The following is a 15,818-nucleotide window of genomic DNA, read 5'->3' as shown; positions in this document are numbered from 1 at the left end:
TAATGGAAAGCTTTGTGTGATGAAAAAGCAGGGAAAGCAGAAATTCAAAATGAATTTGACCAAACACCTTAGGGACCCATTGAAGGTCTAATATTTGGCTGTGATAGCAGCAAACATTAATGCTGCTGCTTCCTCACCTTGGTGACCTTTTAGCTCTCTGTGCCCCAATAAATAAATAAGATGGCTTGCCTTAAAGTGCAGGGAAGGCAATTACAGCAATGATAGTGGGAGCGTTTGCTAATAGTTACAGCCCATCTCACATATTTTGGTTATGCTGTTACTTCAACTTGTCACTTGCGCATCTGAGTCTGTGGTTTTTTTACTCAAAAGTTAGTTCCATTAACTTCAATGGGGCTTGCTTCCAAGTACGTAATAGTGAACAGGACTTAAAAGCAAATTTCAGAATCAGAAAAGCCACGCGTCCGTGGAAATTGAGTTTAGTCCCGCCCCCTGCACTTCAAGGCGCCTCATGACCCGAGGAGCGCGCGAAAATTAGTAGGGCTGGTCATACGGCGGATAGGGAAGCATAAGCCGACCCGCCTCCCATCACTGATTGGTTACTCGATGCCACCCTGCTCTGGCATTTCGCGATTGGCAGGAGAAACAGAGCAACGCGAACGTCGAGTGGTTCTCCCGACGTCGCTCTAAGCACTACGGATTCCCGATTGGCTAAGAAGGAAGCTGATGACTGGAGCAGCCAAATGCCACTCAACCTGTCAGGGCGGCGATTCGCTGGGGACGAGGCGCGGCTGTTGGCGAGGAACGTTGTCGATCCAACCCTCGCGCGCCGATTGGCGGGTTTGCTCGGAGGAGCCGCGCTACGTGGGGGCTGGGCCGCGGCGCCCCGCCCCTTTCCCGCCGAGCCGTGCTCTGGGCCGGCCCCTGACTGGCTAGGCCGCGCCTGTGGGTGGCTAGGATGGCGGTGGCGGTGCGGGCTCTGCAGGAGCAGCTCGAGAAGGCCAAGGAGAGCCTCAAGCACGTCGACGAGAACATCCGCAAGCTCACGGGGCGGGACCCCAACGATGTGCGGTGAGGCGGGAGGAAGAGCGGGGCGGCCGGCGGGGGGGTTCGGCTCAGAGGGGGCCGCCGCGCTGAGAGGCTTCTCTGCGGTTGCCCCCTTCGTGCCCGCGCCCTTTCCCTTCCCTCTCCTGGGACTTCAGGGGCCCGAGCGGTGCAGCCGTTAGCCCCGTCCCTCTTCAAATCGGGGGTAAACGGGTGCGGGCGCGCAGAGGGAGGCCTACGAGCAGAATCCGTTAGTGGCGTCCACGTGAGTTGCCAGGCGCGGCTTCAATGGGGCTCGCTAGTTCCCACTAAGGGCTCTTAGGGACGCAGCCTGCACCGGCCTAAGTTAACCCGGGCTAAGAGTGCGCTCATGCCCCAGCCTAAATCTGTAAACGTTTCCGTGGCACAAAAGGTAGGCAATACCCACTGCCGTCCCCCTGCATTTTCTGCTACTTCCTTCCACGTGGGAAGTCAAGGTATTTTAATAAAATAGGCCATCAGGATCCTGCACATGGTAGAAGCAGTCACTTCCCATCCCCAATCACTAAAGCTGACTAATAAAGTGGGGGGTGGGGGATACATTTACACCAGGTCTCCAGTGGTGTTCCTTTGAGGAATGTTTTCTGTACCTCTTTGCACCTTCCTGATGATTATTCACTTGACTTTTCCCCCCAGGCCCGCTCAAGGGAGATTATTGACCATCACAGGCCCTGGTGGAGGTAGGGGGCGTGGAAGTATATTACTTAGGTGAGTATCTGTGGATGATTAATGGAAACCAATTCTGTACCTTTCTGAGGGCAGCTTCTATGCTGCACGGAATGTTATGCTTGTATTTGAAGGCTAGAAATGAAAAGAAGGTTAAATGTTGTTTTAACATGTTGATTGAAGGTAGCTAGAGTCTGAACTCAACTGCCACACTTGTACATTGAGGGGGAAGAGAGGGGTTCTGTTTATGGTCCAAAGCATATTCACAGGCAAACAAGCAAATAGCTGTTGGGGTACTTGACCATTGCTTGTGCTGTCATTGCTGCCCTAAGGTTGCATGCAACTTCTCTTCTAATCTTAAAAAAAAAACTTCAGTAATTTCAAGTTGGACTTACCAGTTGCTGTAATGCTAGTTTATGGCAGTGCTGAGGAGCCCACAAGATTGCTGTCTTCAAAGATTTCAGTAGAAGGCATGTATAACTTGCCACTTGGCTCATATACCATTGTTATTACCGAAGGGTGGACAGCCAACCATGCTATTCTAAGGGTTACAGATCCTCTGCTGTTGTAGCCTAACACTGGCATGGTATGGTACAGTGGTACCTTGGGTTAAGAACTTAATTCATTTTGGAGGTCCAATCTTAACCTGAAACTGTTCTTAACCTGAGGTACCACTTTAGCTAATGCAGCCTCCTGCTGCCACTGCTGCGCAATTTCTGTTCTCATCCTGAAGCAAAGTTCTTAACCCAAGGTACTATTTCTGGGTTAGTGGTGTCTGTAAACTGAAGCGTCTGTAACCTGAGGTACCACTGTACTTGAAGGCTATTGCAACAGAGCTCTGCCTGGTTTTTATTGGATGGTGTTTTATGCTCTGCTTGCACAGCAGTCTTTGCAGTCCTACAGATATTTGGCCTACTTGGTATTTAGTTTTGGTACTGGAAAGTTTAAAATTGCTAGATATATTCACATTTTTAGAGTTTCTTTAATATGCTCTTAAAAGGAAAGAATAAGCTTTTGAATTTGTGGTATTGTGTAACTCAGGGATTAGTTACTTTTCTAGGTGGTTTATTTTTTAAAACAGTCACATCCTCCACCCTTGGAGGGGCTTTTCTGAATTGGAAGGGACACTTAGTTTGTTCTGTGTATGAGAGTTGGATATATATATACATGGGTAGAGAGAGAGGGAGATATTTATGTGAGGTGGGGGAATAGAGGGTAGGTATGTGTTTGAGAGGGAGAGATGTACTTGCAGCAGTGTATATGCGAAGTACAGTATATGCGTGTGTGAGAGAGCTGCATGAGTGTGCTGAGAGGCTTTCTCTTGCATCTCACCCAAATATAGTCATACCTTGGAAGTCAAACAGAATCCATTCTGGAAGTCCGTTTGACTTCCAAAACATTTGGAAACCAAAGTGTGGCTTCTGATTGGCTGCAGGAGGCTCCTGTACCAATCAGAAGCCACACTGGATGTTCGGGTTCCGATAATCATTCGAAAACCGAAACACTCATTTCCGGGTTTTAATCGTTCAGGAACTGATTTGTTTGGGAGCCAAGGCGTTTGAGATCCAAGGTATGACTGTAGTGAACGTTCCCTGACAGTGGAAACAGAGAAAAGCACTCTGGCAATCTTGAGGCATAAGCAAGCTGGTTTAGGGAGATGTTCTCCTTCAATTAGGGACCAGGTGGCGCTGTGGGTTAAAGCCTCAGCGCCTAGGACTTGCCGATCGAAAGGTCGGCGGTTCGAATCCCTGCGGCGGGGTGCGCTCCCGCTGCTCGGTCCCAGCGCCTGCCAACCTAGCAGTTCGAAAGCACCTCCGGGTGCAAGTAGATAAATAGGGACCGCTTACCAGCGGGAAGGTAAACGGCGTTTCCGTGTGCGGCTCTGGCTCGCCAGAGCAGCGATGTCACGCTGGCCACGTGACCCGGAAGTGTCTCCGGACAGCGCTGGCCCCTGGCCTCTTAAGTGAGATGGGCGCACAACCCCAGAGTCTGTCAAGACTGGCCCGTACGGGCAGGGGTACCTTTACCTTTACCTTTACTCTCCTTCAATTATTTGGGCCCCAAACCATTTAGCAGCTTAAAGGAGTACTAGCATTTGGAATTGGGCTTGGCAGCAAATAGGCTGCCATGGTAGTTCTTTCAGAATTTATGTGATATGATTCTATCAGGATAAAGCAACAGCCTTGGTAGTGGGTAGCCAGGGGGCCCATGTGTCTGGGTCTTTGATGCAGGATACTGGACATCTTTCCTTTTTAAACTTAACTTTTTTTACAGGGCTACTGGTAACACTTCAAAGTACAGCACTGGTGAGACCCTAGACACCTCCCATTCAAATTTTGCCAATGAGCACTTGTCTGTTTTTAAATATGTACATAAACAGCAGCTCTAGACTGTGGATGGGGTGGAGGGCCCAATCCACATATAGTATACTGGCCCAGAAAATCCCTGTTGCCACCCTATAGCTCTAAGTTCTCCCTGACAGCCAGTTTCTTTCTCCCCTTCAAATGACAGCTGAAATTGGCACCTATACATAAAAATAAGCATATGCAAATATTTCTTGTGGGCCTCTGCCCTGAGTCTTTTCAGTACCCAACAATGCTCCTCTGCTGAACTGTATTCTGCACTAATGAAAGTTTTCAAGGGCAGCTCCTTGTACAACACATTACAGTATTCCATTTGAGAGATAAGCAGAATGTGCATCATGATGGCAAGACTGTCCGTTCAGGAATGTTCCTACCTGGTGATAAGGTCAAACCTGGGAAGGGCAGTTTGTGAAACTGGGGCTACCTTGGCTTCTAGTGACAACTCTGGATGTAAGTGTGTCCCCAAGCTGCAAACCTGCTTCTTCATGGAAGGTGCGCCCCCATCTGAAACAAGCCAAGTACCTCATTTATCAACATAAGAACCACTTTCTCACAATTCTTTATTGTCAGCTTTCAATCTGTTAGCCCATTACAGAGCCCAAGGACTGGTTCAGCACCTGAGCAGCCTCACCTAACTCAGATAAAAAAAAGAAAGAAATAGAGCTGATTTCCTTTGTTAGACTGATTATATCTTTCACCCTCTGATCTCACCTAGTGGCTTCATATAAATGTTAGAAAGCATGGTGTGACTTCTGTAAAACTTGCTGCACACAAAGCAAGACATTATAAACTTGCTTGGAGCATACTGATCTGATACACTGATGTGCTCTTATGTTTCAGGCGTGGATTCTCGGATAGCGGAGGAGGACCCCCAGCCAAACAGAGGGATCTAGAAGGGGCGACCAATAGGTGAGCAGAGAATGAAATGGGGCTGAATTCAAGAACAGGATTGAATGAAGATAGAGACAAGAACAGCATGCCTTCTTAGCTGACTCAGTATATTTCTGTAGTGCATTTCTGCATGGTTTTTATATATCACTCAAGGCTGTGTATAATTTAAAATGATTGCTTGCAATTTCAGACATACAAAAGGAACCGGGAGGGAAGAAAGGAAAAACCATTCATGTATCAGTTCTTCTTTAATTAACTTGCGTAATAATTCCTCTTGGGATTCTACACTAGCAAATAATTTATACTGGTGTATCCTGATTCTGTGTGATTTTTTAAATAGGATTTCAGTAGAACACCTTTTTTGTCTTGAGTACCCGTAAATTGTGTAGGAGTTGCTACCCTACAATATGTTCTGTAGAAAGAAAAGTAAGCGGACTTTAAAAGTGAGGTCTCCATCTTTTAAAAGATGCTGTAATAAAGCAACAGATTTAGCAAGCAGCTAATCTACATTCACCAGAGAGTTCATTGGATCCCAGCAACAACCACGGACAGAGAGGTTGGATCAAAGCAGTCTGTGAAGCACAGTATCTTGATTTTAGTGTAGTTATTTTGCTTTTATTAACATCATTTTCTAAGCCTATTGAAACATTTTCCTTGGTTCTAGTATAAAATGGATGCCTTTGATACTCTCTTAAATTTAGGCTAGCTGGGGAACGTCGGACAAGGAGAGAATCACGCCATGAAAGCGACGCAGAGGATGATGATGTTAAAAAAGTAAGGGATACCTAGAAGTTGGTGGGTAGAGAGGGGAAAGAAGTGTAGAAAAGCTTCCATTAACCTGGATTTGACCTATCCTTGCAGCCAGCGTTGCAGTCTTCTGTTGTTGCTACCTCCAAAGAACGAACACGCCGAGACCTTATTCAAGATCAAAACATGGATGAAAAGGGAAAACAAAGGTATCTTACAATGCTGTTGACTATAACCATAACGTTTTCAAACTCCAAGTGCATAATACAAATTATGAAAGAAGTGTTCTTTCTTGCACAGAAAACTTTGTCCAATATTTTATGCTGTCTTAGCCTGCTTCTTAAGAAGTGTGTGTACAGGTTCTGACTGCACCAGACAACTCAACCCAGCTTCCATGTTTATTTACGTAGAGATTTAGCATGTTGTGTTTTTCGAAGATCGGCATCCTGCCAGATAATTTTTTTCTAAAATGTTCCCTTCTTGGTTTTTTTTGTTTGTTTGTTTGTTTTGTTTGTTTGATATGAACCAGTCTAATTCAGAAGTAAGTCCCATTGATGTTGGTGGGATTTTAGCCTTGGTCTTTAAAGAATACTGCAGATTAGCAGCTATTGTACTTTTTCATGCTTTTCTGTGCAAAATCTTGGGAAATTGGCATATTTCATTAAAATATGTTCATGAAGATCTTAGCTATCTAAAGGTCTCACTTTTAGACAGTGCATTGTGTTGAGCTGCTTGTATAGCAACTTCAGATAGGTAGTTTGTGGGAAAGTATCCAAATAATTTTTTGGGGAAATTATTTCTTAATTCAAGCACCATCTCATATGTATTAGTTGGGGTGGGGCTGGAATTTATTTTCGGGCTGTGACCATTGTGCTCTGGGTTCTGACAGTAAGAGATGTTCTACAGTGGAGTGGACTCCCTCGAAAGGTTGTAGACTCTCCATCCTTGGAAGTTCTGGCAATCTGTCAGGGTTGTTTTAGTTGATTTTCCTGCATTGCAAGGGATTGGACTAGATGACCCTTGGGGAGGAGTCCCTCCCAAGTTAACAATTCTATGATTCTCCGTAAGGGCCAAATTTCTTGGTCATACAGCTAGCTCTCAACAAAAAAGTAAGTCAAAAGAAGATGACTATATTTTCAGTGCAATGTTGCTTACAAAATGGCAAATCATTTCTTGAGGTTCCTTATGAAAACTCACAACAATGGTATTCCTTTTATTAATAATCAGTGCATTTAATGTATTTTATTGTTGTCTTCAATCTTAGATAAAACTTCTGGATGTCTTTGGGTCATCAATTAAGAACTTCATTTAATTTAATATGTTTGGAAATTATATGCTGTTGTTGATAAAGCTATCCACTGGAATTATCTTGTTATCTTATCATGTTGGTTGTTGAAATTTGCAACATCCAGTGGTTATGTTTCTTTCTAAATAGTTTTTCACCCTGTATTATTGTAGCCTTTTTATAATTCATGTGCCATTAACTAACAACCTTGGAAGATTTGGAAAACTGTTTCAATAGGTATGCATAATGAACACGTATGAAAGTCAATCATATAATATCTTTTTACTCCTTTTCTGTTCTAGGAATCGGCGCATATTTGGCCTGTTGATGGGTACTCTTCAGAAGTTCAAACAAGAATCAACAGTCGCTACTGAGAGGGTATTAACTCAATACCTTGTAATGTTCCTTAGAGGAGAGAGACTACTATTTCTGTTGAATGAGAGAATTGTATACTGTCTTGTGTGAAGAAACTTACTGCTAGTAACTCAGTAGCTCAGATTTTTCATTGTGGAAACATGAGGACTTTAAAGTCATTTTTCAAGTGTAAAGGGAAACAGTGAGCATTCCTAAAACTTTACTTAAGCCTATTAAGTTCAATAGAACATGGATCCTACTACAAATACAGTTCTGTATGGCGACCCTAAACTGGGTTCTGGCAACCAGCTGGGAAAACCACTAGTAACTGCCAGCAGCCTAGAGAGGTCCATGCTTAGGTTTTGTATGCCCTGCCTTTAGTTGGCTATATAGTTGAACTTTTATTATTATTTACTTGTCTCTGGTTCCATAACAATTTGAAAACAGATTAGAAAGAGAGAGGGGGGCACAGAGCTCCTATTGGTTACCAGGTTTAAGGTCATAAGTTGGAGAGATGTAATTGCATTGCCTGGCACTGCTTCACTGTAAATGTGGATTGCTTGATACACAAGGAGTGCTCCATACTTTAGGGGAGTAGAAATGAAAAACCAACCACTATAAGCAGTGACTTGACTACTAAGTCCAGCCAAAAGTTTTGGGCCATCTTGCAATAATTAGATAAAGACTTCAGTATTGATCGGATTCCAGAACAGGGGTCGACCAGCTATTAAGTGGTATATAAACTAATAATAAAATTTCTGAGCTCCCCTTAAGCAAATCTGAAACTGTTTCTCCACTTCAGCAAAAAAGACGGCAAGAAATTGAACAGAAACTTGAAGTGCAGGCAGAGGAAGAGAGAAAGCAGGTTGAAAATGAGAGGCGAGAGCTCTTTGAGGAAAGACGTGCTAAACAAACAGAGCTGCGGCTATTGGAACAGAAAGTTGAACTTGCTCAGCTGGTGAGTCAAAATTCAAGCAGCTGCTATGTGGTGTTTGTGTTGTGGACGATACTAAAAAAATAAAAATCTTTCTTTTACCAGCAAGAAGAATGGAATGATCATAATGCCAAAATAATTAAATATATAAGAACAAAGACAAAGCCTCATCTGTTCTACATACCTGGCAGAATGTGTCCTGCTACCCAGAAGCTGTTTGATGATTCCCAAAAAAAATTAAATGGTATGTTACTGGTGGTAGGGTAGATACATTTTCTTTGATATAAGCTCTTCTGGCATTTCAATAGAAAAAGTTAAAGTGATATTGATAAGGCAGTAAAGCAAACTTGCATCTTAGTCAAAGGGTCAGTTCTGGGAGTCTGCACGTTTACACAAAAACACATAAAGCCAGAACTGGCCCACCCACAAGGTGGAGGATTGCCTACCCAGCTTTGGAAAGTTGGTGCAAAGGCACTGGCAGGGTCCTAGAGTCCTGGTTCTGGGGTTTGGTCAAATCCTCAGAACAGCACATAGTTGCAAGCGGGGTTTTTCCATCTTGCAAGATGATGTGCTTGCACAAACAGAACATTTGTAATGGTGTGACATTGGAATTCCAGCCCAAGTGATTGACAGATACAATTTGTCTCTAGGGGGTTGGGGAGATAAGAATCTTGCCCACCTGTTGGATCCAGTTATAAATTGTTTCTTAATGTGAAACTTTACTGCTCTTAACTGCCAGTAGCCTGTAATTAAAAAATACTTGGCAAATGCCCCAGTTCACAAGTGCACATTCTGACCTCTTAACATGGATGATCGCTTGTCTGTATGAAACTTTTCTTGTGTGAAGTGGTTCAAGTGATCTGTCAGTAAGATGGAACCATGCTAAGTACCCACAATAAGCTTAGTGTGTCTTCTTTCATTCTGCAGCACTGTTTGAAAATAGGCGCATTGAGTTTGCTGAGCAAATTAACAAAATGGAAGCCAGGCCCAGGCGACAATCTCTGAAGGAAAAAGAACACCAGGAGGTGCAGAAGGAAGAAAAGAAGGAAGACCAGAACAAGGAGCAAGAAGAGGGTAAGGCGGTTCAGCAGGTGGAAGAGATGGAGACAGGTAATCGGAGCAATGATGTAGAAATGGAAGAGGTAGGGGAAGAAAAGGAGGTAGGTGCTAATCACAGTGATGGAGAGATAGAACAGGAGGAGGAGGAGCAGAAAGAGGAAATGGAGGTTAAGGTAGATGAGGGACCAGAGATTAAGGAGAATGATAGGCAGCAGGATAATCAGGAGGAGGATGTTGTCTTAGGGAAAGAGGAAGGTGAAAATACGCTGCCAGTAGATGGCGAGCAGGATGTGATGGAAACCAATGAGGCAGATCATACAGAGCCACTAGAAAATGAGAATAGCAAAGAAGCGGAACCAGAAATGGAGAGTAATGCTCAACCAGAGCAAGAGGGGTCTGTTGCTCCCTTGGAGAAAGAGGAAGGCAACAAGCCAGAAGTGGAAGCTGAACCAGAGGAGGCAGAAGAGAAGGAGCCGGAATCCATTGCAGTGTCCGAGGCTGAGGCCCAGCCTCGACCAGAGGCTGTGCTTCAGCCACAGCCTTCACCACAGTTGGAATCCACTCAAGATCAAGAGCCTCAGGTAGACAAAGAAGAAACGGTAGTGCCTGAGAATCTGCCTGAAACTCAGGCAGACCAAATCCAGGCAGTAAGCGTAGAAGTCAAGAACAAGGTTAGGAGCAGGAGCAGAGGTAGAGCAAGGAACAAAGGCAGCAAGAGTCGAAGTCGCAGTACTAGCAGCAGCACCAGTAGTACTAGTTCTACAAGCAGTAGTAGCGGCAGCAGTTCTAGCAGCGGCACCAGCAGTAGTCGGAGTAGTTCCTCCAGCAGCAGCAGCACTAGCGGAAGTAGCAGTCGAGAGAGTAGCAGTAGTTCCAGCAGCAGCGAGAGCAGAAGTCGAAGCAGAGGGCGTGGGCACAATAGGGATAGGAAGCGTAGGAGGAGTCTGGATCGAAAGCGAAGGGATAATGCAGGAGTAGACAGGAGCCACAAGTCTTCGAAAGGTAGCAGCAGAGATGCGAAAGGATCAAAGGATAAAAGTTCAAGGTCGGACAGAAAGAGGTCTATATCAGAAAGTAGTCGGTCAGGCAAAAGAACTTCGCGGAGTGAAAGAGACCGTAAATCAGACAGGAAAGACAAAAGGCGTTGACAGAAGAGACCAGGCTCCCTAGCCTAATCTTTGCAGCAGAAGATTACTTGATGAGTGAAAGGATTCCATGTGGGGAAGAAAAGGCTGCCTTAATTGCATGCTGTATAAAATCTTTTGGAGAAATGCAGATACTTTACCAGGCAATTCTCGTGCTTTTTACATGATTTTGTAAAAGGTTACTTATCAAATTATGTGACGATGCAAAAGTGTACAAATAAAAGGATTGACAACCCCTTCATCTTTTTAAATCTCCTCTACTTAAAAGAGTTTCTGTATATTTTAATAGGTACATAGTTACATTTGTGTGAATCATTTCTGTATCAGATCTTTTTTTTTGTAGAAATAAATGTGTATTTTACAGAGGTGTGAGAGCCTGTTGCCACTTCATCTCGCATAGATATCTTTCTCCCTTTGCCATACTTCATACAGAGTGTTTGAATATTCTGCCTATTAACACTTCGCCTCTTAATTGCTAAAAGTGAATTCTCAAGTTCTGTGAAGGAGCACACACCTGTGCATAATCCAGGTTTTCTTTTCTGTGCTTTCATTATACAAATTGATGCCAGCTTTTACTAACGTTCCTTGGTGAACTAACTGCCCATATACAGAAGCCAAGTGAGTGTATCAAGCCAATTCTAATTACTTGGCCATCTAAAATCTGTTTAGAGACTTCATGTAGTTATTTCAACAAGCCTTGCCCCTCCTCTAGTTTTAGAGTAATGCTTAGATTTTTTTTTTAAAAAAAACTTGCATCTCATTTATTTCTGTGCTTTGCAGTATGTTGCAGGAGGCCTATGGGTAACTTCAAAACTAGATTATTGTTGGCCACAGGCTAAACTTTCAAATGCCAATAAAAATGCAGTATACCATTAAATTAATTGGGGGTTAAGATGTTGTATTTATGAATACCTGTTGATTGAGGAAAGTGGATTCAAAACTTGGAATTTCTGTAACATCTAAAGCAAGTCGATGGCAATATAGTTGGTGTAAAAAGGTGACATACTGTTTTTAAACTTCCTACAAGTGTATTCATTGGCTTGTTCTGTAAAAGTCTAAATAAAGGTAGCTTTATATACTGTTTTCTGTATTCTGCATTTACTTTTTGTTTAATGAAAAGGTTTTTTATACTTATCGTTCACCTACCAAAACTAAATGGTCTGACACAAATTAGAATCCCCATTCCCAGCTATAAACATACATTGGAAAGACCAGAAATCTCAACTTGTACTTAGGTACCCCTTAAAAACATTTAAAGTAGTCTCTCACACCTAACAATGTGGATTTGTGTATGGAATGTAATCCTGAACTGGGCTGGCGAAGGATTTGTGTGAAGTGCCCTTTTGAGTTTGTTTCCACTAGCCACTCAGCTAAAAATCCTTTTTAAAAGTCCTGGCTGCAGATGTCTCTGTGGATGGGCTGGTGGAATCCAAGAGCGCCTGAGTCATTTTGTTCTACGTCTTAATTTGCAACGGGGAAAGGGTAGATAGGAAAAGACACTATTGGCCTCAGTAGGCATGCACCCAACTGGTCTAAACCATTGAGCTTCTTGGGCTTGCCAATCAGAAGGTTGGCAGTTCAAATGCCTGCGACGGGGTGAGCTCCCGTTGCTCTGTTGCAGCTCCTGCCACCTAGCAGTTCGAAAGCATGCCAGTGCAAGTAGATAAATAGGTACCACTCCGGCGGGAAGGTAAACGGCATTTCCGTGCGCTCTGGTTTCTGTCACGGTGTTTGGTTGCGCCAGAAGCGGTTTAGTCATGCTGGCCACATGACCTGGAAAGCTGTCTGTGGACAAACACCGGCTCCCTCGGCCAGAAAGCGAGATGAGCGCCGCAACCCCATAGTCACCTTTGACTGGACTTAACCATCCAAGGGTCCTTTACCTTACCTTTACCTACCAGTATTAAGTTGGCAAACTGCTTAGTGTTCTTAAAATGGGCCACTATGGTAGGTTAGTGTTAGCCTGGGATAAATAAAATTTAAATTATAAAGTTGGCAGTTAAATTACACATTATAAAATTACATATTAAAATGCATGTCAGCTTTACATACCTGGATAGGGTTTGCCCACGCAAAGCTTTTAGCAAGTGTCAAAAGTGGTAAAAGTGAAGGCACCTGCCTGATGTCAACAGGCAGGAAGTTCTAGAGTGTTAGTGCCGCAGTGCTAGAAGATGGATTCCTTAAAAGTAGGAAAAAGACATTACGTGGCACTTGTAAAAGCAGACCCACAGATCAAGCTGGATGCATGGCCATATATGGACTAAGGTGATCCTTCAACTAAACTGGTCCTAAGCTGTTGAGCAGGGGTCAGCAAACTTACCGTGCCTTGGGCCGGTGTCTCCAGCGCCAATCACGCGGTAGGACAGGGGAGCGTGTGCCCATACGCATGCGCACATGCTATTTCTGGCGCACTTCCGGGTCGGAGGAGCACCGGCAATAGCTTGTGCGCATGTGCACGGGCCTTCAACCCGGATGTGCACCGGAAATAACGTGCATGCGCACAAACTATTTCCAGTGCTCCTCTGACCCGGAAGTGGGCAGCCATGCAGCGCAGCACTGGTAAGAGCGGGCAGTGGGCGGCAGGGGTTGCTGTGGGCCGGATAAACGAGTCCCTTGGGCCTTATACGGCCCGCGGGCCTTAGTTTGGGGACCCCTGCTGTTGAATGTTTATGTACTAATGGTAACACTTTGAAGTTGGCCTAGTAACAGATTGGTAGCCAGTGAAGATATCTGAGAAGATACCGTATTGGCCCGAATATAAGCCGCTTATATTCACGACCTTACAATATGCAGCCAGGAGTTCGGGGCAGACAGTGCCAGGTGTGTCCTCTCTCCCAAAGCCAGGAAGGGAGAGAGTGAGGAAGGGGAAAGGCCGCTGGCCATGCAGCATGTGCCCCCCACCCAGTATGCAGCCAGGAGCAGCTAGGAGAGGAGCGGCTTATATTCGCGTATTTTTTCTTCTCCCCCCTCCAATTTTAAAGGTGCAACTTATATTCAGGTGCGGCTTATATTTGGGCCAGTATGGTATGTCATAAGCTGACTGTGCTAATATTGTAATAATAGTAATCTTGATGTTCAGGGTGACAGCCATGAAAGCATTAAGATGAGGCAGCCAGGTTCCAGTGAGAGTTGGAGGTACCGAGAGGAGCAGTAATTTGAGAAGGAACCACAAGGGAACCACACTACTAAAGGAGATGCGATTTATTTATAAAATTCTATACTGCCATATAAAATATCAATACGGTTTACAGTGTTAAAAGATGCCATTTTAAAGAATATAAATGAAAATTGGGATAATCATTAATTTGACTGGTTGATGAAGATAAAAATTGAACAGCGGCAAATATATGTTAGAATAAAAAGATCTTCAAGAGATACCTAAGTCAAAGGATGCTTGTGGAATCTTTGCTGGAAGAGTGTTCTGCAGCATGGGACTGGTGACAAATTCAAATATGATTCAAAGAGAATGGGAGTAAAATGCAACAAACAAGCATTCGAAGGCTAAGAAGAACATTTCACAAAAGGTCTTGTTTCTGCTTTAAACATTGCTATTACACTTCATACTCCCAAGAGGATAAAGCAATTTAACAAAACACCCAGTAAAATCACATTAAAGTTTAGTCCTGGTTCAGATATCTTTATGTCCAAGGAGACATTATCAGTTGATAGGTTTGGAAAGGCAGTTGTTTGGGTGGTGCGATGCTCTGCTCTTTTTCGGAGCGAAAAATCTTTTTAATGTCCCAGGGACTGGGTGCTCTTTTTGTTGAAAGTATCCAACCCTACTAAAATTTCCCTTTCTTTTGGAAGATGCTTGGATTATAATTAGTCTCCAGCAGAAGGAAAGAGCTCTGAAGATGCCCCTAAGAAGCATCTCTATGTTCCACTATGTACCATGTGTACCACAGTGCCTTCACAAATTTTAGGTTTTAAATAATCAAGGTAAACAAATAGGAACAAGATACAATTCAACAAGGGCCAATGTGAAACTTTGCATTGACAATTAAATGGCCATGTATAAGAGGGCAAACTGGGGGGTGGGGGGTTGGAGGGGGTTAAGTGCAGAAGAAAAAAAGAGCAGCAACAAAAATGTCCAAAAATAAAGAAAGAGGAGATATGAACCTCAAGTTCAGGTTATTTTTTTTTAAATAAGATTATCAGTTTGGTTTTATGCATACCTACTCAAAAGTCCCATTGGAACTTGCTCCAATTGTTTCATCAAAAAGAAGGGATGCAGTTCAGTGGCAGAGCATCTCTGCATGCAGAAGGCCCCAGCAACTTTAAGTGGGACTGGGAGAGATCCTTTGTCTGAAACCTTGGGTAGCTGATGCCAAATGATGTAGACAATGCTGAGCTAAATGGGTCCATGGGCTGGTTAAATGTACAGCAGCTTCCTATGTTATTTGCTAAGGTGATTCAACAGTAACTGAGTAAACAGCATCAGCACTTTTGAGAGATAAGCAGCCTCATATAGTCAATATATTTAAGTGCAATGAATGCATGAAGGGGTTAAGACCATAGAGTAAGCTGACCTGCCAGGCTTAGCTATGTCCACTTCCGCTCACCTTGGGAGGAATTAGGTAATCAAGTTTTTGTTCTCCCGCAGTCTCCCTAAGAAGCTCTCTGTGTGAGGAGGTTTGAACTGGTTGTTCCAGCTCAACCGCATGGCTCTCATCAGCCATTCTTGAGCTCCTATACAAATCATCTAGAAACTTTCACCACTTTGTAAGGAAGCCAAGTTTTACTGCCTCTGCAACTTTTCTGAAGCACATGAATCTGACCTTTGAAGAGTTTGTAAATAAACCATTTTTTAACTTACCCAATATGTGGCCTTCTTCCTATGCTCGGAAAACTTATATGGGATAATAAAGGGAACCTGAAATTACAATGTGGTGCTCACAGCAAGCAACACTACTTTTTCTGGATCTACTAGGGCAATGCTTGTATGCTGGATGGGCAGTCTGTAATAGAACTTTTGGGTAGACCAATGAGAGGGAAGATATAAATGGGAGGGAAAAAGAACCTTGGATGAAAAGGAGTTGGGAAAAGGCAGTTGAAGTGAGAAGACCAGACAGGCAACAGATGAGAGTGAAGATTAAGAAGTAGAGCTGGCTGGAAAATGGAAAAGTGAGCTGAGATACACCACATTAAAGCGGCAATCCTTACTTGGCAGTAAGTCTGATTGAACATAGGCTACCTTCCAAATGAAGGCTGTAAGACACAAAAGGAAATATCAGTTGGATAGGCTGATGGACCTGGGTCAAGGATATTTGGTTTCAAATCACTATTCAGTTGTTGAGCTCACTGGGTAACTATAGCCAAGTTACCTAATTAAC

General features: G+C 43.7%; 2 protein-coding genes across 7 annotated transcripts in view; both read left to right on the top strand.

The window, feature by feature from the left end:
- Window positions 1-845: 845 nt before the first annotated feature.
- On the top strand, window positions 846-11,565 carry PNN (pinin, desmosome associated protein). The gene is made up of 9 exons (XM_079954650.1): window positions 846-1,029; window positions 1,678-1,749; window positions 4,911-4,979; window positions 5,663-5,735; window positions 5,823-5,917; window positions 7,296-7,371; window positions 8,150-8,305; window positions 8,387-8,525; window positions 9,209-11,565. Exons 1-9 carry the CDS (start codon window positions 917-919, stop codon window positions 10,486-10,488), a joined length of 2,073 nt encoding a protein of 690 aa, XP_079810776.1. The 5' UTR covers window positions 846-916; the 3' UTR covers window positions 10,489-11,565.
- A 3,952-nt stretch (window positions 11,566-15,517) lies between these two features.
- Window positions 15,518-15,818, top strand: part of MIA2 (MIA SH3 domain ER export factor 2) — a 51,352-nt gene continuing 51,051 nt past the window's right edge. For 2 of the 6 annotated variants that reach the window (XM_079971776.1, XM_079971775.1), the window contains exon 1: window positions 15,581-15,695. The gene's annotated coding sequence lies outside the window, so the exon portion shown is untranslated. Of the gene's footprint in view, window positions 15,696-15,818 lie in introns of all 6 variants that reach the window. The other 4 variants (XM_079971772.1, XM_079971774.1, XM_079971773.1 and 1 more) reach the window with 4 other exon arrangements.

This window comes from Podarcis cretensis, assembly GCF_951804945.1.
Source record: "Podarcis cretensis genome assembly, chromosome: 1".
Lineage (NCBI taxonomy): Eukaryota > Metazoa > Chordata > Lepidosauria > Squamata > Lacertidae > Podarcis > Podarcis cretensis.
The sequence above is the reverse complement of the archived record's forward strand: the minus strand, read 5'-3'. Positions and strand labels throughout refer to the sequence as shown.

What these genes read in the sequence shown, in the direction of transcription:
- PNN (XM_079954650.1), top strand. Translation starts at nt 917, where the DNA reads ATGGCGGTGGCGGTGCGGGCTCTGCAGGAGCAGCTCGAGAAGGCCAAG. An exon ending in GATGAAAAGGGAAAACAAAG is followed by an intron (nt 5,918 to 7,295) that starts GTATCTTACAAT and finishes TTTCTGTTCTAG; the next exon opens with GAATCGGCGCATATTTGGCC. An exon ending in CAACAGTCGCTACTGAGAGG is followed by an intron (nt 7,372 to 8,149) that starts GTATTAACTCAA and finishes TCTCCACTTCAG; the next exon opens with CAAAAAAGACGGCAAGAAAT.